Source organism: Trachemys scripta, chromosome 6 (assembly GCF_013100865.1).
Source record: "Trachemys scripta elegans isolate TJP31775 chromosome 6, CAS_Tse_1.0, whole genome shotgun sequence".
NCBI lineage: Eukaryota > Metazoa > Chordata > Testudines > Emydidae > Trachemys > Trachemys scripta.
This window is the reverse complement of record NC_048303.1, coordinates 71,166,622-71,193,833: the sequence shown is the minus strand read 5'-3', so window position 1 is coordinate 71,193,833 and position 27,212 is coordinate 71,166,622. Positions and strand designations below refer to the sequence as shown.

The window sequence follows — 27,212 nt, the reverse complement described above, 5'->3', positions numbered from 1 at the left end:
CTGTGGAATTTATTTAGCCTTCAGATACTTATGTTATCTAAATTCACATTACCATATCCGTTATCTTAATGTGCAGAAATACATCAACCCTTACGTTTTCAGAAGAGGATGGATATAGTAGTAGGACTCGCATGTTAATTAATGAGCGTTCTTAGCTCACTCACTGCATTTTATCTTTTAATTGCACATGGAGTTTTAAAATTCTGAAACAGAATTATATATCACAGGTGCTTTCTTCTACCACACACTATTCAGTCTGTAGAATGCATTTTCCAAGCCAGGCTGAATTATTGTAGTTTACTGTTCCTAAAATAATCAAACTTAACAGGCATCAGAGTTGATCTGCAAGGGTCACTGGGTAAGTTTTCAAACAACTGATTTTCATTACTGGACTGCAGATTAACAATGCAGTTCAAATGCTGCACAAAAGTATCAGGGATATGACAACTGTAAAACTGAACTGTTCATAAAGGCAGCACAAGGAAGCTGTTATCTACACATATACATAGAATATATATTTGATGCATTTATATTCACATGTGCTCTTTCTTTTTAACATGTGAGTTAAAGAAATTACAGAATGTACCATCACCATGCTAGTCTGATACAAAAAAATAGCCTTTTGATGATTTATAAATATTACTCTAAATGTAAGATTACATAGTTGGATTGTTTGACTACATATAATTTCATTTTATTATATACTTCACAAGAGTCTTCCTCTACTTGAGCTGCTCTGTTTCACAACCTTTATCTAGCCGTTTCCTTAGGCAAAGCACACTAAAGCAGTATTGTTCGAAGTCTTTGTTCCAGGTTGACTGGGAATAGCAATAGATGGCTCATAATACTCAGTTTGGTAAAGATTTTTCTGAAGCATCTGTTATATTAAAAAAACTACCTTTGTATGGTCCCTTATTCCTTCATAAATCAGCAGTGTTCCTTCTACAAATTACACACGAGCAGTCAACCGTAATGCGAGTACTTATATGTTTCCCTCATCTAGCATTTTGTTGACACCATCACAGAGTTTCTGCAAGTGGGGCTTATAAGGTCCGAAGGGATTGTATAAGGCAGCCAAAAATTCACAATCAGAGAAATGATCAAACACGTTGTTGACACGTCCATGTGATTTTGCAGTTAGGTGGCGTTGGATGATTTGATGAAGTATCTCTCTACAATCATTCAACAATTTGGACAAAAAAATCCTGTCAAAGGTATAATCCACCTGATGGAAACTGACCACGGTTTTAGCCAGCTGATGAACCTTCTTCTTAAACTTCTCCATCAGTGCTATTTCTTCCTGATTAAACTGGTTATTCCTGTAGAGAATTGCCAATTTGATGACTGTTTTGATGAGATTTTTAATGATTTTTTCTGCTTCTTTCTTGTTTTGAGTGTATTCCCTTGTCACCCTGTAGAGCTCATCTAAAACATCACTGCTGGTGTCATCTATCAAGGTAGTTGCTATTGATTTGGATACCATTTTGCCAAGGATCTTCTTCTGGGCCTGAATGGCCAAGTTTTTGGAGTTGAAGATATCCGTGGCCACTGGAAAAAAAAAAAACAGTACAATCACTAGATCATTACAGGCACATTACTGACAGCATGTTAAACAACATTTTTCTGCCCATATCCATTTATTTTACAGTTGGCATACCATATTCCTTCAAAAGTAATGGAATTAATCATCAATGTGTGAAAACTGCAGTTTTGGTTCACAGACTTCCTGTGGCTCTTGGTATGATTTGTGTAGGTTTGCATTCACTGAGTTTGTTTTGGGTTTGAATGAACACAAAAAACTAAGTGAAACTCAACCAAAATGGATGAACATAAAGGCCTAGATAAAGCGAATGAACACGTGTGAACACAACAATACAGATTTTGCTGGGACACGAATTGGCTTCTGGCTGCACCCCCCAGTAGTTTTAGGCTGTCTGAAAGGAAACCCTTCATCTGTTTACATTCATTTCACATATGGAATGTTTTCTTTGCAAACACAGGACTGGATTTTTTTTTTTTTTTTAAATAAGATGAAAGCATATTCTGCAGATGCCCGTGGGCAAAGTTCTGCATTTGGAAGAGAAAGTTTCCTACTAGCCATGTGTATATATGTTCAGATACTCAGTTGCCAGCACATATAAAGGGTATTTGTTCAAAGGGGCATTTGTTAAGCTATAAAACTATATTTCATCCTTCACGGCATCTTTGAAAAACTCACAACAGAATCCCATTCTAGGATTTGGAAAGCTTCCAGCCCACTTAATGAAAAAGTAACCACATTCTGCACAGTTAATTAATTAAAAATCTTAGATCATTTGAGTATATCTTTTTAAAGAGCTAGTTCTTACCAGATGAGGATACTGAAGTACCAAAGAACTCATTGTTAGCTATTTTGGGAGCAGTAATCAAGCTCACAAGACAAACCGCCTTTTCTAAACCATATGGGTCTGAGAAACAGCTAAGGATCATAACTAGCCAATCAGAAAAGTGAAAAATACTTGAACAGTTTTTGTATTTTTAAAATTTAATAATAAATCTGTGTTACTATTTAAATAAAAACAATCAACATATTTTAAAAATCATCAAGTATGAAAAGCCACTAACCAGTGCTTAGGATAGTAGAGATCTATTTTTATCTAGTAAAGATGAGCTTCCTTTGAATTATGATTGCCACTTTACTATAACAAAAATAATTAAAACCACACCCCCTAAGTTTCCTAAATGCTCCTTGATCATCTTCTCACCAAACCAGGAATATTGTCCTTCCCTGGCTTTATTTGTTAAGGCCACAAATCTCAATGATTTCTGATGTTCCACAAATTTATACAGATTTCTTCTGCTTTGACAGGAGCACTATGATGGGTTACAAAGTACCTTTCCAACTCTTCGGGAATGAAAAAGCAAAAACAAAAATTTATTTCATTATTTTCCTCTTTGGATTTATACAAATGCCAAAAAGGGCATTTATCCAGATGCTATAGCCACCCTTGCCTTAAAACTACATCACAAATAATACCTCAATATAACTTAAAGAACTTGCTACTAACAAGCACCCCTCCTCAAATCAGTCTCTAACCATTTCCTATCCTTACAAACCCAGCCATTAATGGTTTTGACACTCCAAAACCCCACACAGGGAGCTTTTCTAAAACAAAGTCATAATTGAACATTTGACTTTTTCTTAAAAAATAAAAACAAAACAAAAAGACCCAGCCTTAAACATATGATTACGGTGGTGTTAGCAAATAAAGAGTTCTCTTTCACCTGCATATGAATGTCAGATTCTGAATGGTTGCCCTATATGTTATTAAAATGCTGGGGCTATGTCGCTTGTACTACTTTCTATACATCTACATTTGTGCTGTTAGAGCACAAGTCAACTTTCATTTCTTTAATTTGTCATCATTCCACAAGTTCTGGCTGGAAAATACAAACTCTGTATCTTAAAAAAAAAAAGTTATTCTAAAACCCAGTTGGACTATATTATGAACATTTATTTCTTGGTTTCTCTCTTCTGTTATCAATACCAGAAAAAGAATTGAAGAATTAAAATGCAATTTATTTACAAAGTACTTAAATAAAACTGAGTTTAAGTACTGAAAGGAATCAGTCTTCGAAGTAAAGACAAAATTTCCCTTGAGAAAGTTAAAATTTTACTTACTGTTCATCAACAAGTAGAATTACAGCTTTTACTGAGATGGTGATGCCAAAGTCACGTTTCAGGTATAGTCACAATGTGTATGAGGCAAAGACTGGACTGGTAGCTTGTTAATTAAATTTAACATCAATACTTTATCACAGTAGCCTAATATACTCCCCTCAAATAGCATCTGAATCTGATACAGATTTAAAGTTTTTTCATCCTCTCTCTGAGACAACCTCATAAAAGCATTTTCTTCTGAACTACCTTTTTCTTTTCAGCCTGAATTGCTCCATTTCACTTTGGCAACTCAAAGTGCAAAAATTACAGTGAAGTAGTTTCACTTCCTTGAAAGGAAAGCTTAAAGGAAATTGCATTGCTGAGCAAGCAATGTAACATTAATAGCCGTTATTGGTAACTGACATCTGGGACAATGAACAAAAATATAGAAAGAACAAAGATAAAGTAACTTAGAAAGGGCATACTTGGTTCTTTGGAAGGGACCCCTATCTCCTGTAGCTAAGTGCTTATTTCCTGATCTCCTATTTTTGAGCTATTCATTCAAAATTAAAAATGAACTTATTTGAACAAAACATGTTTAAACTAAACAGGCCCAAACTAAACTCAGATTTTTGATTACCCAAACTAGGCCTGTACTATATTAACAGAGAAGTTATTAAATATTTTTCCTATAGGTTTGCATTAGCGATGCGTATGAAGCAAACCTCCAGATCTCAACCTCTGCACTTTCTGGGGAAGGTTTGAAATCTGAAGTTTAACTTTTTTAGCCACATCTCTAGTTAATACATATTCTAATACAGTGGTTTAATTACCTTTTGCCCTTAGCTGTAAAACTTATTTGACCTTCAATCCGTTAGCAAAAGATGGCTTCCAAAACATTCAATCATTAGAAATCCAATAAGATAATAACATGGATTTTTTTTTAATTGTAGTAAATATATTTGTAGAGGGAATACAGTATATGTCCATTAGCAACTCAAGACCATTCATGAAACTTTTCAAAAAGCCAGATTCCAAAAGCAAATAGGTTTTCCATTCTAGCCTGCAAAGTATAAAAGATTAACAACAACAAAAAAAGAGTAATTGCTGGCTGAACATTGCATGCTGAAAGAACATTTCGAGAAATGTGGCAACTGATTTCCTGCCTGTCTTCCTGCATGGACAAGTGCATTTGCCGTAGTATTGCTGTGGGTTTGAATCATGTTACAATCTTTGCACAAGATTAGGATCTTACATTCTTAGTAAAACAGACTCCTAGAGTGAGGGGCACTGTCTTACACCTGAGGGGCATCTACTTGAAAACAAGTGGGAGGAGCAGTACTGTTAGTGCCAAGTGTTCAAATATCACAAGTGGCTTGAATTCATGAAACTTAAAACCAATACTTTATTTATTATTTTCTTAATTATCTGCTGGGTTTTGAGCCTTTAAGGTTTATGTTTTCAAGCAACAATAAGCGCTAGAAATTAAAAAAAAAAAAAATACTGAGGTCATCATCTTATCACGATTCCAGCAAAATAAAAACCACCAAATATCATTAAACTTGTGATAAAATTGCAGAAGTTGACAACACTGCAGGAGCAGCTTTTGACAGATGAGTGGATAAAATCTGCAGCAGGCAAAAGTGTATTCCCAGAACCCTGTCTCTGCCACACATTTTACTGTGCACTGATCATAAAGATAAAACTATAAGAGAGGCAACCTGATGTTTTGAACTCTGCCATCATAATGTATAGCTTCTTCCTAATTAGTGTCACATTTTCTAAGCCTTTGGACATTATCTTTTTAATGAAAGACTTGATGCTTAGATTCTAATGTGCAATAAATACTACAGATCATATCTTGGGTGAAAGTATATTAAATTTAGTTCTTTAAAAAAAATAAAGCTCAAAACATTCCTTAATGTACTGCAGCAGTTCCCAGACTGTGGTCCTCAGAACACATGCCAGTGTTCTGCAGCAAGCTGGCTGGCACTAGTGCTCCTTGTTTTTAGGTGCTACTACGGGTGTTCAAAAGTAGCTGAAAACAAGAAGCCACTCTAGCTGCTTTAACAAAGAACTGATACTACGGAGGAGAGGAAACAGGAGTCAGCCACATGGAACAGAGCCAGCAATGGGACTGGAACTGCCAAACAACAGTAGGAGTGGAGAGAAAAGGGACTGAAACTGCTAAACAGAATATCCAGTGGAATAGAGGGAGGAGAGGACCAGATAGCTTGGACAGTCAGTCCAGGGGAGAAGAAAACTAAAGAACAGAAGTAATAGCAAGGAGAGAGAAAGGAATACAATAGATATGAAGGGAATATCAAATGAAGAGCAAAAAAGAGCATCTCACTTATTTAAAAAATGACAAAGCAACAACCTTCATTAAATGCCTTCCAAATATCAAATGTCTCCATATAGGCAATTATTATGGTAGGCACAAGGAAGTTACGTGATGGCTATAGGAAATGAGGCAGATCCACAAGGTAATCACTCTGAAAATATGATCTATACTTAGAATACATTTTAACATGAGAAGGCACCAGCGTGACTATCTAATCTGATCTCCTGTAAGGGTTAAAAAACCCCACAGGATTACTGGTCTAGTGGATGGGGAGGAGCAGTCGACATAATACATCTTGATTTTAGTAAAGATTCTGACACAGTCCAAACATGACAATCTCTGAGAAAACCAGCGAAATGCAGTCTGGGTGGAATTACTAGAAGGTGGGTAAACTGTTAGAAAGATTGTACTCAGAGTAGTTATCAATGGGTCACTATCAAACAGGGAGGGCATATCTAGTAGGGTCCTGCAGGTTCTGGGTCAAGTACTATTCAATATTTCCATTTATGGCTTTGATAATGGAGTGAAGAGTATGCTTATAAACTTTGCGGATGACACCAACCTGGGAGGCATTGCAAGAACTTCGGAGAACAAGATTATAATTCTAAAGGACCTTAACAAATTGGAGAATTGGTCTAAAAATCAACAAGATGAAATTCAGTAAAGACAAGTGCAAGTTGTTACACTTAGGAAGGAAAAATCAAACGCACAAATACAAAATGGAGCCTAACTGGTTGGCCAGTAGTATTGCTAAAAGGATCTAGGTGTTATAGTGGATCACAAACTGAATACGAGCCAATAATGTGATGCAGCTGCAAAAAAGGCTAATATTACTCTGGAGTGTATTAAAAACAGTACTATGTGTAAGACATATGAGGAAACTGTTCCACTCTACTTGGCAGTGGGGAGGCCTCAATTGGAGAACTGTGTCCAATTCTGGGTGCCACATTTTAGGAAACACGTGGACAAATTGGAGAGAGTCCAGAGAAGAGTAACAGAAATGATAAAAGATTTACAAAATTTAACCTATGAGGAAAGGTTAAAAACTAAGCACATTTAGTGTTGAGACAAGAACTGAGGGGGAAACTTACTAACAGTCTTCAAATAGGGAAAGGGCTGTTATAAAAAGAATGGTGATCAAATCTCCATATCCACTGAAAGTAGGACAAGGAGCAATGGGCTTACTCTGCAACAAGGGAGACTGAGGTTACATATTAAGAAAAACTTGCTAAATATAATGATAGCTAAGTAAATATAATGATAGCTAAGTTATTCCAGAAGACTGGAAAAGGGCAAATATAGTGCCCATCTATAAAAAGGGAATTAAGGACAACCCGGGGAATTACAGGCCAGTCAGCTTAACTTCTGTACCTGGAAAGATAATGGAACAAATAATTAAGCAATCAATTTGCAAACACCTAGAAGATAATAAGGTGATAAATAACAGTCAGCATGGATTTGTCAAGAATAAATCGTGTCAAACCAACCTAATAGCTTTCTTAGACCTAATAGCTTTCAAGCCTTAAGGATGGGGGGGAAGTGGTAGATCTTGATTTTGGAAGGCTTTTGATACTGTCTCGCCATGACCTTCTCATAAACAAACTAGGGAAATTCAACCTAGAGGAAGCTAATATAAGGTGAGTGCATAACTGGTTGGAAAATCATTCCCAGAGAGTAGTTATCAGTGGTTCACAGTCATGCTGGAAGGGCAGAACGAGTGGGATCCTGCAGGGATCGGTTCTGGGTCCGGTTCTATTCAATAGCTTCATCAATGATTTAGATAATGGCATACAGAGTACACTTATAAAATTTGCGGACGATACCAAGCTGGGAGGGGTTGCAAGTGCTTTGGAAGATGGGATTAAAATTCAAAATGATCTGGACAAACTGGAGAAATGGTCTGAAGTAAATAGAATGAAATTCAATAAGGACAAATGCAAAGTACTCCACTTAGGAAGGAACATACAAAATGTGAAATGACTGCCTAGGAAGGAGTACTGCGGAAAGGGATCTGGGGGTCACCGTGGATCACAAACTAAATATGAGTCAACAGTGTAATGCTGTTGCAAAAGAAGCAAACATCATTCTGGGATGTATTAGCAGGAGTATTGTAAGCAAGACAGGAGAAGTAATTCTTCCATTTGACTCCGCGCTCAATTGGAGCCTCAACTGGAGTATTGTGTTCAATTCTGGGCGCCACATTTCAGGAAAGATGTGGACAAATTGGAGAAAGTCCAAAGAAGAGCAACAAAAATGATTAAAGGTCTAGACAACATGACTTCTGAGGGAAGTTTGAAAAAATTGGGTTTGTTTAGTCTGGAGAAGAGAAGACTGATAACAGTTTTCAAGTACATAAAAGGTTGTTACAAGGAGGAGGGAGAAAAAAATGTTGTTCTTAACCTCTGAGGATAGGACAAGAAGCAATGGGCTTAAATTGCAGCAAGGGGGGTTTAGGGTGGACATTACAAAATACTTCCTAACTGTCAGAGTGGTTAAGCACTGGAATAAATTGCCTAGGGAGGTTGTGGAATCTCCATCATTGGGGATTTTTTAAGAGCAGGTTGGACAAACACCTGTCAGGAATGGTCTAGATAATACTTAGTCCTGCCATGAGTGCAGGGGACTGGACTAGATGACCTCTCGAGGCTCCTTCCAGTTCTATGATTCTATGATTGTAGAACCATACTTATTCCATGTAATGGACTGAGTTACCAAAGGAGTTTTTCCAATTCTTTAATCACTCTTGTGGCTCTTATTTTAAGTCTCTCCAATTTGTCAACATCCTTCTTGATTTGTGGACACCAGAACTGGTCATAGTATTCTAGTAATAGTCGCACCAGTGCCACATTCAGAGATAATACTAATCTCCCTACTTCTACTGAATATTCCCCTATTTATACATCCAAGGATCACACTAGTCCTTTTAGCCACAGTGTTGCACTGGGATATTCCTGAGGGCATTCTGCGCCTAAAAATTCTGCGCCAAAAATTTCAAAACTCTGTGCACAATATTTTAAAATTCTGCAAGTTTTATTTGACAATAAATAAATGCAAAGGCTCCAGCATGGCAATGGGGAGCACAGGCCACTGGCTGCACGAAGGTGAGAGATCACTCTGCAGCCTCCCCACCCCCGGGACACAGACTCAGTAGTGAGGCTGCACCCGACCTTGACACAGCACAAGGCCTGGGTCTGCCCCAGAAACACCCTGGGGCCCCGCCCCTCTGCGCCAGGTGTGCAGATAGTTGGGGGTCAGTGGTGTAGGGGTCTGGATGTGGGGGCTCAGGGTAGTGCAGGGGGCGGGGCTCATTAGGGTGTGCAGGGAGCTCATGGAGGGTGGTTTGGGTGCAGGGTTTGGAGGCAGGGGATCTGGTGCAGAGGGCTCCAGACCAGGGATTGAGGTTCAATGGGGTGAGGTTTGGGTATGGAGAGCTAGGGGGTTCTGGGTGTCTGGGAGGTCTAGATGCATGGGGGTTGGGGCAGATGGGGGAGCAGCTCCCCCTCCCCTGAGGAGTGATGGGGGCATGAAGCAGGGGAGGATGCTGAACTTCCTGCAGCTGGGAGAGGTTTCTGGGGGTAGGTCTGACACAGCTCCAACCACTCCTTACAGGGGAAGAGGAAATCCCATCCTCTCCTACCTCCAGCCCAGCTGGGACTAGCAGTTGATCCCAGCTGAGGGTAGGAACCACTGGCTGGGGTGTCCCCAGCCCTGTGGTGATTTACCTCTCTGCTAGATGCCTGAAATGATGTACCTGCGCAGCTAGGAAGTGGTGCATGACTGCTCTTGCAGCTTCCCTTTGCTTCCCTGTCAGAAAGTCATTTTTCTGTGGAGAAGCAAAGAAATATGTGGGAAACATGAATTCTGTGCAGGTGCAGTGGCGCATTATTCCCCCAGGAGTAACTGGGCGCTCATGTTCAGTTGATTATCCACCGTGACCCTAAGTCACTGCTTTTCAGAATACTGTCCTCAATCCTGTAAAGATAGCCTACCTCTTTATTCCTACATGTATAAATTTACATTTTGCCCTATTGAAAGGCATATTTTGATTGAGCTCAGTTTACAAAGTGATCCGCACCACTCAGTATCTGACATGTCCTCTTTGTTATTTACCACTCTCGCAATATTTGTGTCATCTGCAAGTCTCATCAGTAATGATTTTATATTTTCTTCTATGGTCACTGAAAATGTATTAAGTACTATAGGGCCAAGAACTGATCCCAGCGGGACCCCACTAGAAAAACAACCATTCAATGATGATTACCCATTTACAATTACATTTTGAGACTAAATTAGCCAGTTTTTAACCCATTTAACATGTACCTCGCTGATTTTGTATTGTTCTAGTTTCTTAATCAAGACGTCGTGTGGTATTAAGTCAAATGCTTTATAGAAGTCTATGTATGTTACATCAACATCAGTAGCTGAAAGCCCACGCTGTCACACTGGTGTGATTCATAAATCTGAAAATGGCTGAGAATTCAAAAACTGGATGGTAACAGATCACACATTCCAGTGATGACTGAATTTAGTGATATTATAAACAAAAATAACTCTTCACCATGCTTGTAGCTGTTTCCATCGCTTCGAACTGATTCCACAGATATTATAAGCTTAAGAGTGACACACAGATCAAGTCACAATCCTCGAATCTTCATTTCTGTCCCAAAGAGGACACAGTTCTCACTCCCAATGGACCAGATTAATTGAGGAGCTGGTACATACCCTTATGAGACCCCCCAGAGATGGAAAGTCTACTGGGAGAAGTGGTTGCAGCTGTGCAAATCTTCCACAACTTCAGCTGCACTGGAGAGGTTGTCTTACAGTATTTGCACAATCAAAAAAATGGGCAGTGTTGGCTGGAAAAGTTATGACACCACGGATACACTGAATCAAAAGCCTCAAACTCCTGCTGTAATCTAGAGCTTCCCTGCTCCCCATCATCAACCCTGAGGGAGAGTACTGGCAGTTAACACCTCTTCCCTTCCCAAAGGTTTAATCCATTCTGAGTTACACTTCACTTTCTAGGCCCTCTGTAACTCAACTCTTCAAGCATGCACTTTGGCCCCAAGCCCCTAAAAATAAAGGGTTGTAGATCATACCCATCTCTATAGAAAAATGTTCATTTCCACTCATTTCTCTCCTATGCACCTTGCCACTCACACCTTTATGAAGAGCAAGTGTTTTATTTAGCACTTTTTTCCTAGGAAAATATTCAGATTTCTATGTGAATGTCAGTTTTAGTTAGAAAAAATGTTTAAACCAAGTTTTTTAAATGCATGAAATGTGCATGTTTCTGGCCCCTGACCTGGGAGTTTATCGTTCTGTACCTTAGGCAAGTCTTAAAAGATTCTTGCTACAACTTTTCCCCATCTAGTGCTATAAAAATGCTGATTAGTCAAGCAATTTATAATCATTTTAATATTTACACTGAAAGACCTGGAACAAGCAACTAATCTCACGCCCTGAAGCCTAGGATAAATAGTAAACAAGAGGTGTTGCATGGACATAGTTTGCAGCGTATAGAAGTGGGTTATCCCACTCTTGGAGCATAAAGGCTGCTAGCTAATTCCTGGTTGGAGTGGTTCCAACAGTGCTGCATCAGGAGGATTCTCAGGATCAGCTGGGAAGACCGACGCACTAACATCAGCCCTCTCTCTGCAGCCAACTTCAGCAGTATAGAAGCGCAGGTCATGAAACACCAACTCAGCTGGGCTGGCCACTCTGTACATATGCCTGACACTCGCCTCCTGAAGCAAGTACTCTTTTCTCAGTTAAGTCAAGGAAGAAGGGCTTGCGGAGGGCTGCGGAAGCACTTCAAAGACATACTGAAAGAACACTTTAAAAAGGGAGGCATCAACCCAACAAACCGGAAGGACTCGGCGTGGAACAGAACACAGTGGCGCCACACCATACACCAAGGTACAACTCACTTTGAGGAGAGCAGATGTGCTCATGAGATAGAAGCGACAAAAGAGGAAAGAAAGGGCACAACAGTCCAGCCAACAACTACATCTCCTCCAAGATTACACCTGTCACTTCTGTGGGAAAATCTGCAGGGCACGAATTGGGCTCTTCAGCCACTTAAAAACCCACCAATGAACCCCCTTGGCAGACATCATCCTCGCATTGAGGGATAGCCGAAGAAGACTGGATAAGGCCATGCAGTCAGCTGTGTCAGCTGCAGGCGGGGGAACAAAAGAAAGTAAGTCTGGCAGAGTCCCTTCAGAACAGAGAGTTGTGGAGGAATAGAAACAAAAAGTCTCCAGAACCATAATATGGATAACATATCCTAGTGTTTCTCAAATGCGGCCACCATGGGCTTTTCTTACGGCCACAGCCTCCTGGGCTGTGACTGGGGGGGGGGGGGGGGAGGGCAAAGCAGCAACCCCTCCTCCTCCCTGTTGCTCCTGGATGCACCGCCTTGGTGTTGGCTGTTAGGGCTGCAAACAGGGGTTGGGCCCTGCCCACTCTGGAGACAGCTGGGACACAATGCTGGAGCAGCCACCTGGTGAGTTCCCCACCTTCCCAGGAGCGGTGGGACTCAGGGTTTGCGCTTCAGCCCTGGGGTGGTGGGTCAATAGGCTCTGGCTACGGGGCTTCAGACTCTGGCCCCTGACTGTCTCCTCCAAACCCCTAACCAGGGCTTAATTTGCCCATCGGTTTGCTGGGGCTAAGTATGCTGTGAAAACTGATATTTGTTAATACCACTTTTAACAACAAACCTTCTAGCTAGCAATAAATAAATTACAATTATTTGGATGTGTATATATGTGCATATTTATTTGTTATGGGAAAAAGTGTGAGAGTGACCACACTCTGAGGCCACCAAAAAATTTGTCCTGAGAACCTCTGCCCTATATCCTCTTTTTTGTAGGACGCTAGAAAGGAAAGTGTTATCTCTTTGCCAATGGGTTCACAAAGTCATATGCAATATATGGTTGTTGCAACAGAAAATGCCTTGGCTTGGCTAAGCTAGCTGGACACAAATGATCTCTGACTATAAAAGGTGGGAAGAGTCAGTTGCCAGGCAAACAGAAAGCCCCAAGATGAGTATGTGTGGTGGGGAGGAGTGGACGGGGTGGTGAATGATGCTATTCCAAACAAGAATGTGTGTATAGGGTTTTGCTGCCCAATGAGAGCAATCTGCACCAACAAGTTATTCTGGTTTTACACGCCTGAGCTTTCCACAGCCACCCCCTGTATCACATGATATATACCGTAGCTAGTTAGGAGATTCACAAAGCTTTTTTAAAGGCTTGCCCACTCTTCCCACTAGAAGCCATGGGTGTTTTTATTTACACTGCCTTGACAAGAAGAAAACGATTCAGATGTAATACTTTTTTTATACACATAGGGTTGCTATTATAGAGCCACATTCTAAAATATACTGTGTACTTGAAAAACAAAGAAGGCTGATCCAGTCACACAGAATAGGGTGACGAACATAGTCTGGCATTTTACTCCTTATTTGTCTCCTTTCTTGGAATGCAGCAACAGGTGCTGTGACATTAAATATAGATCCAATATATTTCAGCTGTTGGATTGGTCTAAGTAGGCAAATGACAGGTGCTTCTCTGCACCTATATCTGCATGTGCAGATCTGTGTTTGCCAGGAGCACACACGTATGCCACAGTCCACACTGACACTACAAAGATGTTTGGTAAGATAAAAATGTGTATCAGTCATTTCTGTAGAACAAACAGAATGCAATCCAGATACTGTAATCATTTATGCAGCCTCATAAATGCATACCAAACTATAATAGGTCACCACTGTCACCGAAGGGCATAAGAAACAAGCAAACAGGACAGGACAAGATAGAACATACTCCAAGTGGAGTTTGGCCATTACAGCTAGAATGCTTGATCGAACAGAATTATTTAAAGAATATTGAAGGAGGAGAGGTCTTGTTATATATTAATAGGAAGGTAGTCATGGCGTATGGACTTTCATGCACAAAAGGGAACTAGGTATGGGGACAGGAGTCAAAGGCGGTGACAAGAGACAAGGTTGGGCAGAGCATAAGGAGCAAGAGAGTTCAGGAGTCTTGGACAGAGATGCAAACATGCAGTGCGAAGGAGAAACTTGCACTTGATACAGAAAATAAGTTGGAGGCAAGGGAAAGGCCAAAGGCTATCAGATACAAGCCCCATGTGGCAAGAATATAAATCAACTGACAGCTGAAATTTGAACTGACTGGAGATAGTGGGGACAAAGATGACATGAGGCACAACAGAGAGAAGGTAGCTGCAATGATCTATTACAAGAATGGACTAGTAAATTGGAAATCAGAAAGGAGAAGGGAGATATTTTGGAAATGATGTGGAGATAGTTGCAGCAGGATCTGACAAATAACTGGATGTAAGGAAAGCGGGAAAGAGGAGTTAACAAATGACAACAAGATGGTGAGACTAGAAAACAGCTGTTAAATTAACCAGAACGTTTGATTTTAAGGCAAATTTGAAAATGTCTAATTTTATTTTCCCTCAGTTGCCTTCTTGATTCTGTGACTTCCTCCATGTCACACTGTACAATTGCAAGAGTTTGTTTCTCTATTAGTGTACCAATCTCACTTCCTTCATTCTCCTCCTCCTTCAAAAAACCCCATACCTATTTCGTAAAGCACTCAAGCTATAGTAACCATGCCTTGCTCATTTCCTCTCCTCAATTCCCTGACTCCCATCTGTCAATACAAAAACATACCCTACTGTACAGTCCACCTCTCCCATCTCACTCACCCTCTGCATTGCTGCTCACCTTTTCCTTTGGCTTGTCTTATTCCGTAGCCCTTTGATTCAAAGCCAATGGTCAAAACAGCTGTTTAATTGACCAAAACATTTTAAATATTGTAATTTTTTAAACAACGCTGTTTTAAGTGTTTGATTCTGAGTAGGTTAAAATGAAAGTTGAATTTTCTCAGTCCTAATGGCTGTTAAGACTGTCAAACTAGTGATTTCCTCTGTTTTTTTAACACTATATTTTACTTCCTTAGGGTTTGATTTTGCTACTCCTAATTTACACTAGCATAAATGAGAGATCTAACAAAAGTTAGAAACTTAGGTAAAAGGAAAATTAGGCTCTTAATATTTTCAGATTCATGCTTCTGTGAAATTAGATATTGTGGTTGAATATCTTATGTTACAGTCAAAAAGCAATATTATTACATAATCTTTATTGACTAGTAATAGCACTAAAATATCCTATTTAAATTGTAAGCTTAGCAAATGTGTTTACTATTTAAAATTTGGACCTGCCCTATGGTTAAGTACTTTGTGCAGATGCCTGAGAGATTAACTCTCATTACATAGGCTGGTATGGATGGTGAGCACTGCATAGGTCAAATGTCTAGCCCTTGTGCTTTGCATTGTTCCATAGTAATACACATGGCAAGCATTTAGCAGTATTGATGAACTATGAAGTGAGTCCCATACAGCCTTTAATCAAGGATGGTTGCGGCACCTTGTGATCCTGGGGGTTATGATGTGAAAAGGTGACTTGGAAGAAAACACTTGAACACTGGAGAAGGATAAGTCCTCCCCTGACCAAAACCAACCAAACAAACAAAAAAAACCTATTGATCTAAAACTTAAATTAGTGAAATGACATTTTTGCAGTGCCTATGCATTAATAGTTTGCCTTACCTTACCATGAGGTATTACCATCCTCTTTCTCTATAACATTTCATTAAGTGGTAAACAAAATTACAGCAGATTGATCAATGCCTAAACGCCACAAGTGCAATAAATTATGTCTTGCGACTGATCATAATATTGCTTGTTTGTTGTAACACAATTTTAGTTTAAACCTACATTCAAGACAAATTTTGAGTTCCTTTACTGTACCAGGGGTTCTACACTTTCTAGAAATATCCCCGTAGACTAATCAAACCATATAAATTAACCCCCCCCCCAAAAAAAACCAAACAAACCTGGCAGAGAGCTATCCTACGTAAAATAGTGTCTAGCAGAAGAGATACTACTCAAATATACAAAATCATATTGTGTCTAATTGATTGTGATCCTAAGAGCGGTTTGCCAATCAACAATTCATGTTTATTCTACTGGGACCTCGGGCATCTTGTTAGCAGTCACATATGCATCATTTATCATCACACAGTCCATCCAACAGACAGTGTTAAAATGTTTCCATCACAGAAAGTTATAGAAACCCCAAAGCTGTCCCCTCTTTAAAAAAGCCCAACAATTTGCATAAGTAAAAGAGAAATAGATCTAAATCTTCCACATTAAAAGATTTGATTAAAATACAACTCTGACACATGTCACTTGAGTTGATGTTAAAACTTTCCTTCTATTTTTACAAATGGAAAACAGTCATATCAAACACTGAAATTTCATATACAGCCATACATGGCAACAACTGCTACTATAGTTTTGTAGATGACTGGCTTTGTGAAACGATTAGTCTCAGTTCAGTCATCCATAAAACAGCAAAGATGAACAAATGAACAATGTGTCTTGGAAAAAGAATCTAGACTTAAATATAACCTATTTCATAACAGTTTAAACTTCACATTTCTCCCTCTGTGACTGATGTAGGCTAAGAGAAGAAAGAAAGCCACTTAATAAAGAGCCATATACAAAAACAACTTAATTTTCTCATATTACAACACAACTATAAACTTACATTTAATGGATGAAACTTTATATCTATTTACTTCCATAATCCATGACATGCCATTCACTACAGTAATCACCTTCTTTTTCAAAGAATGTAAAAATTAAACTTGAGATTAAACTTGGAATATGACTTTTTAAAATTATTTATTACTATATTGATTTAAAGGTTGGGGTTATAGCAGTGGAAAAGAAACAATGACAAACATCACTACAGTACATAAGTGAATGTGACAAAACAGTATTGACACTCTGATTAAAAGACTTGCACAGACCTTTGCATCATAACCTTATCTGATTGTTAGCTCCCCAGTCTTACCTTCTACATACTTTGCTCCATCCAGGCTTCACACAATAGTCATGCATTTTATGAGGCCATTGCTTTTATCTGCTTAGATTTTGAGCAGGCTGAGAGCCAACACCATCTTTGAGGGTTTGAAAAAGGGCATAAGGCACAGTGAGCAATCCCGTAAATAAAACAAAATAGTAGTAAGAAGAATAAAGAAAAACTAAGCCACTGATATAAAGTGTTGTCCTAAACGGAAAGCTTCACATAAATCAAATACTGTAGTGTCATCATAGCTCATGTTGCTATGCATGGACCAACATCCAAGCAGTTTGCAATGTATAGTTTCACATGTGGTGCAATACCTGGGTACAGTTAGGGTGACCAGAGGACAAAGATGAAATATCGGGACGCGGGGTGGGGGAAGAGCAAAAAAAAAAGCTTGAGCGCCCCACCCCCACGCGGCAGTGGCACAGCCCCGTCTCCACCCAACTCTCGGCTCCAACCCCCAATACACCCCCAGCTCCCCCATCCCCTCGCTCCGGGCCCAGCCTGGGCTCCGAGCTGAGCAGCCGAGCCACGCTCCGGGCCCTCCTGTAGCTCCCGGCCCAGCCGCTCCCGGGCTCTGTCGCTTCGGCCCCGCAGCAGAGGCTGCTCCGCTCCACCCCGCCTGGGACACTTGCCCCCGCAACCCCGGGCAGCCCCTCTCCGGCCGCAGGGATCTCAGGGACCCACCTGGCCCCTCCCGGCAGGAGCTTGTCCTTCCCACGCATGTCTCCACCCCCTGCTGGCTCCGCGCTGCCCCGGGGGCTGCAGGGCTGGAGCAGCCTCCGCGCTGTGCTCCCGGTCCCGGCCATGGCCTGTGTGCAAGCCTGGGAGAGAGGAGGAATGCCGCGTGGTTGGGGAAGAGGCGGGACCAGGGCGGGGATTTGGGGAGGGATCCAATGGGGCAGTGAGGGGGTGGGGCTGGGGGCGGGGTCAGGGCCGGGATTTGGTGACAGATCCAATGGGGGAAGAAGGGGGCAGAGTCAGGGCATGGGGGCGAGAGCCCCTCCGGGCTCTGCCTGTGAGCTGGAGCGAAGATCAGTCGGGACGCGGGACAAACAAGCAAATATCGGGACAGTCCCGATAAAATCGGGACATCTGGTCACCCTAGGTACAGTGCAGTGAGTTAAGGGTTGGATCCTGCTCATAATTAATTACAGAGTTCTGTCACTGCTTTTTGGGGGAGGACTGAGCCCAAAAGGTTTCAACCTCAATTATAAGTTGTTTTGCCACATGCATTGAAGTCAGACCCTGAGGAGCAGATTGTGAAACATGGTCTCAATATGTCATCTTCTGTCCTGATTTGGATTCTGCGCTCCCCACAGACTTCAGTGGTGTAGGGTAGTGCATAAAACAGGGCAGAATGGATTAACTCATAAAAAGCCATGAATGCCTCCCTTTGGTGCCCACCAAACCACACATTTGAGTGCACAAATGAGCCCATAGACACAAAAATGCCCATTTGTGAATACAAATACAGGTGTCCGCAAGCACATCCTTTGCATTCAAAGATAAAAAGCTACTTTTATTATACAAATGTTCCTCTTCTGTTGTTTAAAAAGCATTTTTATTTAAAACAATATGTATATACTAAAAGTGTGAAAAATAATACAGGCTAAAGGTAAAAAGTGTCAACACGATGATGTGGCAGGAGGATAGAGAGTTTGCTTGACTCAGTGGTTTGAGCATTGGCCTACTAAACCCAGGGTTGTGAGTTCAATCCTTGAGATGGCCATTTAGGGATCTGGGGCGCGCAAAAAAAAAAAAGAAGAGTCAGGGACAGTACTTGGTCCTGCTAGTGAAGGCAGGGGACCGGACTCTATGACCTTTCAAGGTCCCTTCCAGTTCTATGAGATACATATAGGTATATCTCCTGATTGTCAATCCCAAAACATGATTTCAGAATCACAACAAATTACAGGACTATGGAATGGTATAGGCAGAAAGGATGCATGAGACTGAAAGATGTATGGTAAGATGCCTTACACATACACCTCGGCATTTTCAAGTACATATGGGTGAACACTAATTCTTGTTTGGAGTTTGAAAACTGGGCATAAAAGATTCTTCACTTTTATTCAAAAGAGAATCAGTTAGTGCAAGTTACAGTCATTGAGCTTGATTCACCTTTTGTTAATCCACATTTACAACAATGTAAATTGATTCAAGTCTGAAATTATACTAATGTAAAGTTGAATTGATGCAGTGGTAAATCTACGCCAATAATTGTAACTTAGTTGCTGATTAGAGTTCTAATCATTCTGTCAACCTAGTGAAACCAAAGGCTACAGTCACCTGTCTTTGCAATGCTCTCTCTGTGACCTCAGACAATTAATTTGACCTCTGCTTCATTTACTTCAAATGTACAAGGATCTTACCTAACTAAATAAGGGGTGGCATGAAGACTAGCGCTTGCAAAGAGCTCTGTAGATGAAAATGGCTCAATAGTATTTTACAGGAATGGTATATGGCTAAGATCTCTGATTCAACACAGCATTATCCTTTGCTTTCCAGAATAGCTAACTCCTGGAAAATCAGATATACTAGCTCTGTGACATCCAGTGTGTTAATGGAAAAAGTTTTCCCAGGGCAAAAGACAAGATAAGGAAAAATATAAATAAAAACAGTCATTCTTTCCTTGTTGCTCTGGACTGAGATACAGAACTACTTGGGAAAGTGAATTCTCAGCCTCGTGTGGTTTTCTAGCCTTGATTCTCAGGAGAAAATATCATCTCAAGGAGATGAAAAAGGCCTATGGGAGTTAAATTAGTACTACCACCTGAATCATGCCATGTTCTCTAGTCACATCATTCTGCTCAAATCCCTTCACTGATTTCGGGCATTTTACCACATCAAATTTATGCTCCTTCAACTCATCTTCAAGACAGTAATAATTTTGCCTTGTCTAGATCTCTCATCTTATTTCCTCCAACTTCCCCAGAGCACCTTCCACATTACTGTACTCTTTCCTCCCTTCACACTCTTTTACAACTACTATCATGTTTCCCTTGGGCCTCTTTTATTGGCCTACAAAAGGCCCTTATTAATGACCATTCCCATCTCCTTCATACCCACTTCTTTCCTATCTTCTAGCTCCCTTTCCACAACCTTCCGTTTCTTGAACTAGTGCCCCACCTCTTGCCTTCAGTGTGTCCTATGTAGCTTGGACTGTAGCATCTTCAGGGCAGGACTGCAGCTATCTGTTTGTGTAAAAACCATATAAACATATGGCATGACGCAAGTGATATCCAAGTAATAAAACTCACACCATGTCATCCTCCTTCTCCTCTGCAGTCTGAAGTAGGGAGAGTTATCTGTGCAACACCCAGTCTTTAGTCAAGGAGTCCGAGGCCTTGTCTACACTGCCACTTACAGCACTGAAACCTTCACTCAGGGGTGTGAAAAAAACAGTGCTCTCCTGTCGACTCTGGTACTCCACCAGAACGAGGAGCTTAAACAGAGTCGACGGGAGAACATCAGCCGTCGACTTACAGCAGTGAAGACACCGCGGTAAGTAGATCTAAGTACGTCGACTTTAGCTACGTTATTCACGTAGCAAAAGTTGTGTAACTTAGATCGATTCCCTCCCCCCGTGTAGACCAGGCCTGGAACCAGGGTCTTCTGACTCCTCAGCCCTGTGCCCTAATCACCATGTTACCTACACCAGCATCCACAATCGCCTTGAAATACTCTCATATCATTCCAAAAAAATGGATATTTTGGCACAATTCCATTTTTGCTAAAATGTTAGAAGGGTTTTGTTTTCACTCAAATGAAGAATGAAAACAAATTTTGAAACCTTAAAAGTTGCTGGGAAACAGAATTATTGTCCTTCATTCAGCTCTATACCTAATAGCTCAAATAATAAGGAAACTTCTACCTCCATCACTTGTATACTATGAATGTCCTTCCTCACTTTGATGAAGAGTCCAGCAGTAAAGGGTTCCATCACAAAGGCCAGTATGGGAGGTAGCAACAGGAAGAAACTTCTGTAGATACACCCTAGATTGTCCTTAGTGTTGGATGTTTGGGATTGAACAAACTTCAAGAGCCCAATAGCAGCTCCTTAAAAATGCTTTCCCAGTTGATAACATTGGTCAAATAGAGAACATTCCACTCCAGTATTGGGATGCTGGGGGACTCCCTGACTATTCACAAGAGCTCATCTGCCTGACTAGGAAAAAGGTAGTTGCAAAATGTCAAAATATGATCCATAATCACTAGAGGGGGTGAGTATTTACCTCTCAAATAGGGAGTACTATGGGGCCTCACAACCTCTACATCGAGCAGCTAATTTTGCATGTCCTGAGTCCTAAAAGGAATAAAACATGTGAGTTCATTCCTCCATAATCTCATTTACATTTAAAAAACGCTAGCATGGCTACTCAAAGCTCTCAATGTTTTTCAGGAATGCACAGATTTCAAGCCGATGAACTGCAGAACTTAGAACTGACTTGTAATAAAGATACAGTAGATACTCTGGTTTTAAATGATGCTACTTGTGCATTCTACTAAACAGCGGATGATGTGGTGCATTTCAAAATCTTTCATAGCAAATATCATTCCATTGTACTTTAGGGGCAGCAGAGTTTCTCTCATGTTATGTTTGGAGTTGAAAGTTCTATTAGAAAACAAGATTATGTATTTGGTAAATATACAACAGAAAACCTGTAGAATGAATGTCTCAGCTACAGTATTCTAAAGTTTTACACATATTAATATTTTATCCTAGGAGAGAGAGATGCAAAAATAATTTATACTGTGTTATCTCCTTTTTAATTTTACTGCACTAAAAGCATTTAGCCTCAGGTCACTGCAAGCAATGAAGTCAGAACCTAAACCAGTGCAATTTTTATAGCACTTACAGCTTTTTTTGTTGTTGTTGCTCTGTGTGCCTAAAATAGGACATGAGTAGACCAGAAGTAGTAGTACATTACAGGATTTTTTTCTCTTAATTTTACCATGCTGTACGTTTTGGCCTGTACAAAAGTATCTATATATAGAGGTTTGTGGGTTTTTTTAATATCAGAGTTTGCCTCTAAAAAGGTAAATACACTAATGGAAAAATGTATGAAACAATGGCCTTGGGTACACTTGAGAATTCAAGTGTAGTCGCGCCGCCAGCGCTGCGAGAGCTCTCTCGCAGTGCTGCAAGTACTCCACCTCTCCGAGGGGAATAGCTTGCAGCACTGCGAGCGTGCAGCGCTGCAGGCGCTGATTACACTGGCGCTTTACAGCGCTGCACTCACTGCGCTTGGGGGAGGGGGGGAAGGGGCGTTTTCACACCCCTGAGCGCAGCAAGTTGCAGCGCTGTACAGCGCCAGTGTAGCCAAGGCCAATGTTAGTATAGACCAGAAAGTAATGACACCTTGGCTTAAAGATCAATATACAGGTATTTGTTGAACTGTTACTTAGCAACATTAACACCACAGCATGTTTTGACATAATTGAACAGAAAGTTCACTGTTTCCCTTTAATAATTCTCCTCTGGACCATGTAGTAAACAGTGATCAAGGACAGAAGCTGCAAAGCCACACAAGAGTTACTGCATAACCCAAATCCTCAATTTACTCTAGAACTAGTACAATATACAAGAAGGAGGGAGTCTCTCTCTTACTCCTGATTGACATGGGCACAAATTAGATCAAACTCATGCCCAAAGACAATAACGTATTTGTTAGATTAATTTTTGCTACCTAGAATTAATGATTAATTTACCAGACTGTTAAAAAACTGCATCTTATTTCCAGTTTGAATTTGTCAAGCTTACAGAGAAAGCATTTTCACTGTTTTTAATAAAACAGGAATTTTCTTGGTCAGCTATCCAACAGAATCCAAATGCTTGAATTCTGACATAAATACACTGATACATAAATACATTATTAAGCAATTAATTAAGCAATTAATTTGTAAACACCTAGAAGATAAGGTGATAAGAAACAGCATGGTTTTCTCAAGAACAAGTCATGTCAAACCAACGTAATAGCTTTTTTATTTTTTACGGGTAACAAGGCTTATGGATAGGGGGAAGTAGTAGATGTGGTATATCTTGACTTTAGTAAGGCTTTAATACGGTCTCTCATGACCTTGTTACAAACAAACTAGGGAAATACAACCTAGATCAGTGGCTCTCAACCTTTCTAGACTGCTGTACCCCTTTCAGGAGTCTGATTTGTCTTGTGTACCCCAAGTTACACCTCACTTAAAAAGTGCTTGCTTACAAAATTAGACATTAAAAATACAAAAGTGTCATAGCACACTATTACTGAAAAATTGCTTACTTTCTCATTTTTACCATACAATTATAAAATAAATCAATTGGAATAGAAATACTGTACTTACATTTCAGCGTATAGTATATAGAGCAGTATAAACAAGTCATCGTCTGTATGAAATTTTAGTTTATACTTACTTAGCTAGTGCATTTTACATAGCATGTTGTAAAACTAGGCAAATATCGAGATGAGTTGATGTATCCCCTGGAAGATCTCTGCGTACCCCCAGGGTAGGCGTACCTCTGGTTGAGAACCACTGACTTAGATGGAACTTCTTTTAGGTGGGTGCATAACTGGTTGAAAACCATTCCCAGAGAGTAATCAACAGTGATTCACAGTCAAGCTGGAAGGACATATCAAGTGGGGTCCTGTTCTGTTCAATATCATCATCAATGATTTTAGATAATGGCATAGAGAGTACACTTATAAAGTTTGTGGACGATACCAGGCTGGGAGGAGTTGCAAGTGCTTTGGAGGATAAGGATTAAAATTCAAAATGATCTGGACAAACTGGAGAAATGGTCTGAAATAAATAGGATGAAATTCAATAAAGACAAATGCAAAGAACTCCACTTAGGAAGGAACAATCAGTTGCACCCATACAAACTGGGAAATGACTGCCTAAGAAAGAGTACTACAGAAAGGGATCTGGGGGTTATAGTAGATCACAAGCTAAATATGAGTCAACAGTGTAACATAGTTGCAAAAAAAGCAAACATTTGGGAATGTATTAGGAGGAGTGTTGTAAGCAAGACATGAGAAGTAATTCTTCCACTCTACTCCGCATTGATGGTGGTCAAACTGTGGTTCGCATGCCCCGTATGTCCCCCATTCTCTGTCTACCAGACTGGGGGGAGGGGGGGAAGGGGTAGAGCTCAGGACCTCTACCTTGCAGTGAAGTGGTGGGGTATGAGCTTCTGTCAAGTGGGGAGGAGGGTCTCGGGACTTCAGCAGGAGTGGGGCTGAAGCCCCAAACCCCAGCTGCAGGGCTCAGGCTCTCAAACTTCTGAAGATTGTTGTATGCGGCTCGGGGGGCCAGTAAGTTTGACCACCCCAGATTAGGCCTCAAGTGGAGTAATACGTCCAGTTCTGGGCGCCACATTTCAAGAAAGATGTGGACAAATTGGAGAAAATCCAGAGAAGGGCAACAAAAATGACTAAAATGTCTAGAAAACATGATTTATGAAGGAAGATTAAAAAAAAGGTTTGTTTAGTTTGGAAAAGAAAGAAGACTGGGATGGGACATGACAGTTTTCAAGCACATAAAAGGTTGTTACAAGGAGGAGGGTGAAAATTTGTTCTCTAACCTCTGAGGATAGGATAAGAAGCAATGGGCTTAAATTGCAGCAAGGGAGATTTAGGTTGGACATGAGCAAAAACTTACTAACTGTCAGGGTAATTAAGCACGGGAATAAATTCCCTAGGGAGACTGTGGAATCTCAGTCGTAGATTTTTAAGAACAGGTTAGACAAACACCAGTAAGGGATGGTCTAAATAATACTTAGTCTTGCCTTCCAGTTCTATGATTATGCATCTTTGGAGTTTTGATTATGTTTTCAGTGTTACGATAAGTCTACACTGCAATCAGAAGTGTGACTGTTGACTGCAGCTTTGATCTAGCTAGCTTCAACAGCAGCAGTGAAGCTGGAGCAGCATGGGCTAGCCCCTCCTGTACATATCCAGGGTCCTGGGTGGGGTTGTGCAGCCTGTGCTGCAGCAGCTTCACTACTATTATTATTCAAACTACCTAGATAAGGGCTAGCTTGGATAAGTCTACACATGCCACAGTCACACCTTGCACTACAGCATAGACATGCCTTCAGTATGGTGCCTGGGGCCAAGGAGCTACCTGGCAATGTTAAATTGGATCAGATATGGCAGTCTAACATAGCTGCAGACTCACTCAATTTATAATTTTGTTGACTGAATCTAGGCTTTATCTAGTCATTTTCTCCCTTACCCTTATTTGTAGGTCATGACAACTAAAGGCAGTGTGACTGTATTCTCATCTCAAGACACAAGACATTACACACACAAAAATCTCATGCAGCACAAATCATTTCTGTACAATACTATCAGCAATATAAAACTAATTTATTTGTGGAGTTTTCAGTGATCGATACATTAAAAAAAAATAATCTCTGCATACTGATACTCACACCTGCTCTTCCTACACTGCTTCAGTTTTCCATTGAACACTTATTCAGTTCAAAGCAAAACAAAATCCAGTGTTTTATTAAAGCAACTGATTCAAAGTAATCTCTTCAGAAACCAACCCCTTATCTTTGTCACCATGAAGACCTTGGCACCTCACATTATGTCAAGAGAAATTAAACAATCTGTATAAAAACCAAAGTCATCTTCCCAGAGAATTTTAAGAATCTAAATCAGATAGAAGGATATAAGAGCTTTGCCTTAAAAAAATGAATTTACTTTTGAAATAAAGTGCACTTTACAAACTGTCTGACGTTTCCTGTGTGTAAACCAGAGAACATTTCATGCCATGGCGTGCATGCTACTTGCTCTCCTACTGTACAAATGGGGTGGAATGTGCATGTTGCCATAGGAATGTACATTCCCTTTTTTTTCTTCCCCCCACAACAGTTGCTACAGGAAAGTATTTCAATTCTATAATAATTTCTTGAATATTGTATTGGCAAAAAAAGTGTGTGCTTTTTAAGGTATTTGTTCATTTGGGGAGAAAGGGAGGGAGAGCGTATGTGTAATTTCTGAGTACTACAAGAATGCCAAAGATCATGCATAGTCATTAAATACATAGATTATGTTGTCATCTGTATCATTAAATTTCATTCGATCCAGTCCTATTTTTCTGAAGATCAGCTAACTATCCTTTTCTTTCACATCATGTAAAGAATAAGTCTAGGCCTACAGTAATTTTAACATTCAAGTGGTGGCGTGGGATAGAGAAAGGTGGGATGGGGAGGGAGCCTTCTGAAATATTCTGAAGAGCTTTCTGATGGTTTTGTTACCAAATGGGAAACACTTGGGTTTCCTTGTTACTAACCTGGTTTGTGAGAGTCAAACTGTTTCACTCTTTCAGTTTGGAGTCTCCACAGAGACTACTTATGAAGATCATGAAATCAAATTCTTTTCAGAGAAAGCCAGTTTTTTATCCCAGTCTTGACTTTTTCTTCCTTCTGTACAAATGCTCTTTTGTATACATACCGAGTTTCAGGAAATTACTCCCCCTCTCCACCACCCTCCTCTGCAACTTGCACAAAACAAACCCCCCTAAAAATCAACATGGGAGAATAATTGTGTTTTTGTTGAAATGTTTCCAGCTCTTCCACACGTTCATGCTACAAGGAGTAAATGAAACCCTTTGCTTTGGCAACGTTAGTTCCAGGCACACTCCTCTCAGTTTAACACCCCCCCCCCCCACACACACACACACACCCACACACACCAAAAAAGTATGCACTTATACTGGAAAGGAAGTCAGCAGCTGCACCAGCAGCAAGCTCATTCCCAAATTAATGATCTTTCACTTCTCCCCTACACAGCTTCCTCTTTTATAACAAATATATAGCATTTCCAATTTCAAAAGCCTTACACTATATATTGTTTCTTTCATTTACCAGTACTTTGTGTACTCTTAGATCACCCTTGCACAAATAAGCAGACATCTTTGGAATCAAGACTGTGGTTGTTTTGATTCCAGTAAAATCTAAAAAGCAGTCTTCAGATGATTCTGCCAAAGTATTTTTCCCCTCCCTTATGAATGGTTCAATGCTAAAATGAGCAAAACGCTTATTCATGTTCTGCTGTGGCTGCCAAAAGCAGACTTGAAGAAGGCACTAACTGCACTATATTTTTAAATGAAGGCCTCTGAAAAAGTTAAAATCATACCTTCCTTGGATTCATCAGCTTCTGAGCTCATGGTGTCAGTGTAACTCACTGGAGGCCAGATTACAGCTGACGTGCTCTTTGAGAAGCAGCAAGTCAACTTCTCAAAAAAAGGGTGGG

General features: G+C 40.3%; 1 protein-coding gene across 4 annotated transcripts; it reads right to left on the bottom strand.

Annotated features, from left to right (window-relative positions):
* Nucleotides 1-549: 549 nt before the first annotated feature.
* Nucleotides 550-27,212, bottom strand: TNFAIP8 (TNF alpha induced protein 8). Of its 4 annotated transcripts, none has more exons than XM_034774555.1 (2): nt 27,096-27,212; nt 550-1,548 (listed from the first exon to the last, which is right to left on the bottom strand). In XM_034774555.1, exons 1-2 carry the CDS (start codon nt 27,124-27,126, stop codon nt 983-985), a joined length of 597 nt encoding a protein of 198 aa, XP_034630446.1. In that variant the 5' UTR covers nt 27,127-27,212; the 3' UTR covers nt 550-982. The 4 variants fall into 4 exon arrangements, with proteins under 4 accessions (XP_034630446.1, XP_034630448.1, XP_034630449.1 ...); XM_034774557.1 differs by lacking the exon at nt 27,096-27,212 and adding an exon at nt 23,363-23,436; XM_034774558.1 differs by lacking the exon at nt 27,096-27,212 and adding an exon at nt 3,908-3,973.

Excerpts from the sequence above, each read along its gene's own strand:
- TNFAIP8 (XM_034774555.1), bottom strand. The coding sequence starts at position 27,126 with ATGAGCTCAGAAGCTGATGAATCCAAGGAAG. Across the intron at positions 1,549-27,095 it reads AGCTGATGAATCCAAGGAAG|TGGCCACGGATATCTTCAAC; the intron begins GTATGATTTTAA and ends TTTTTTTTCCAG.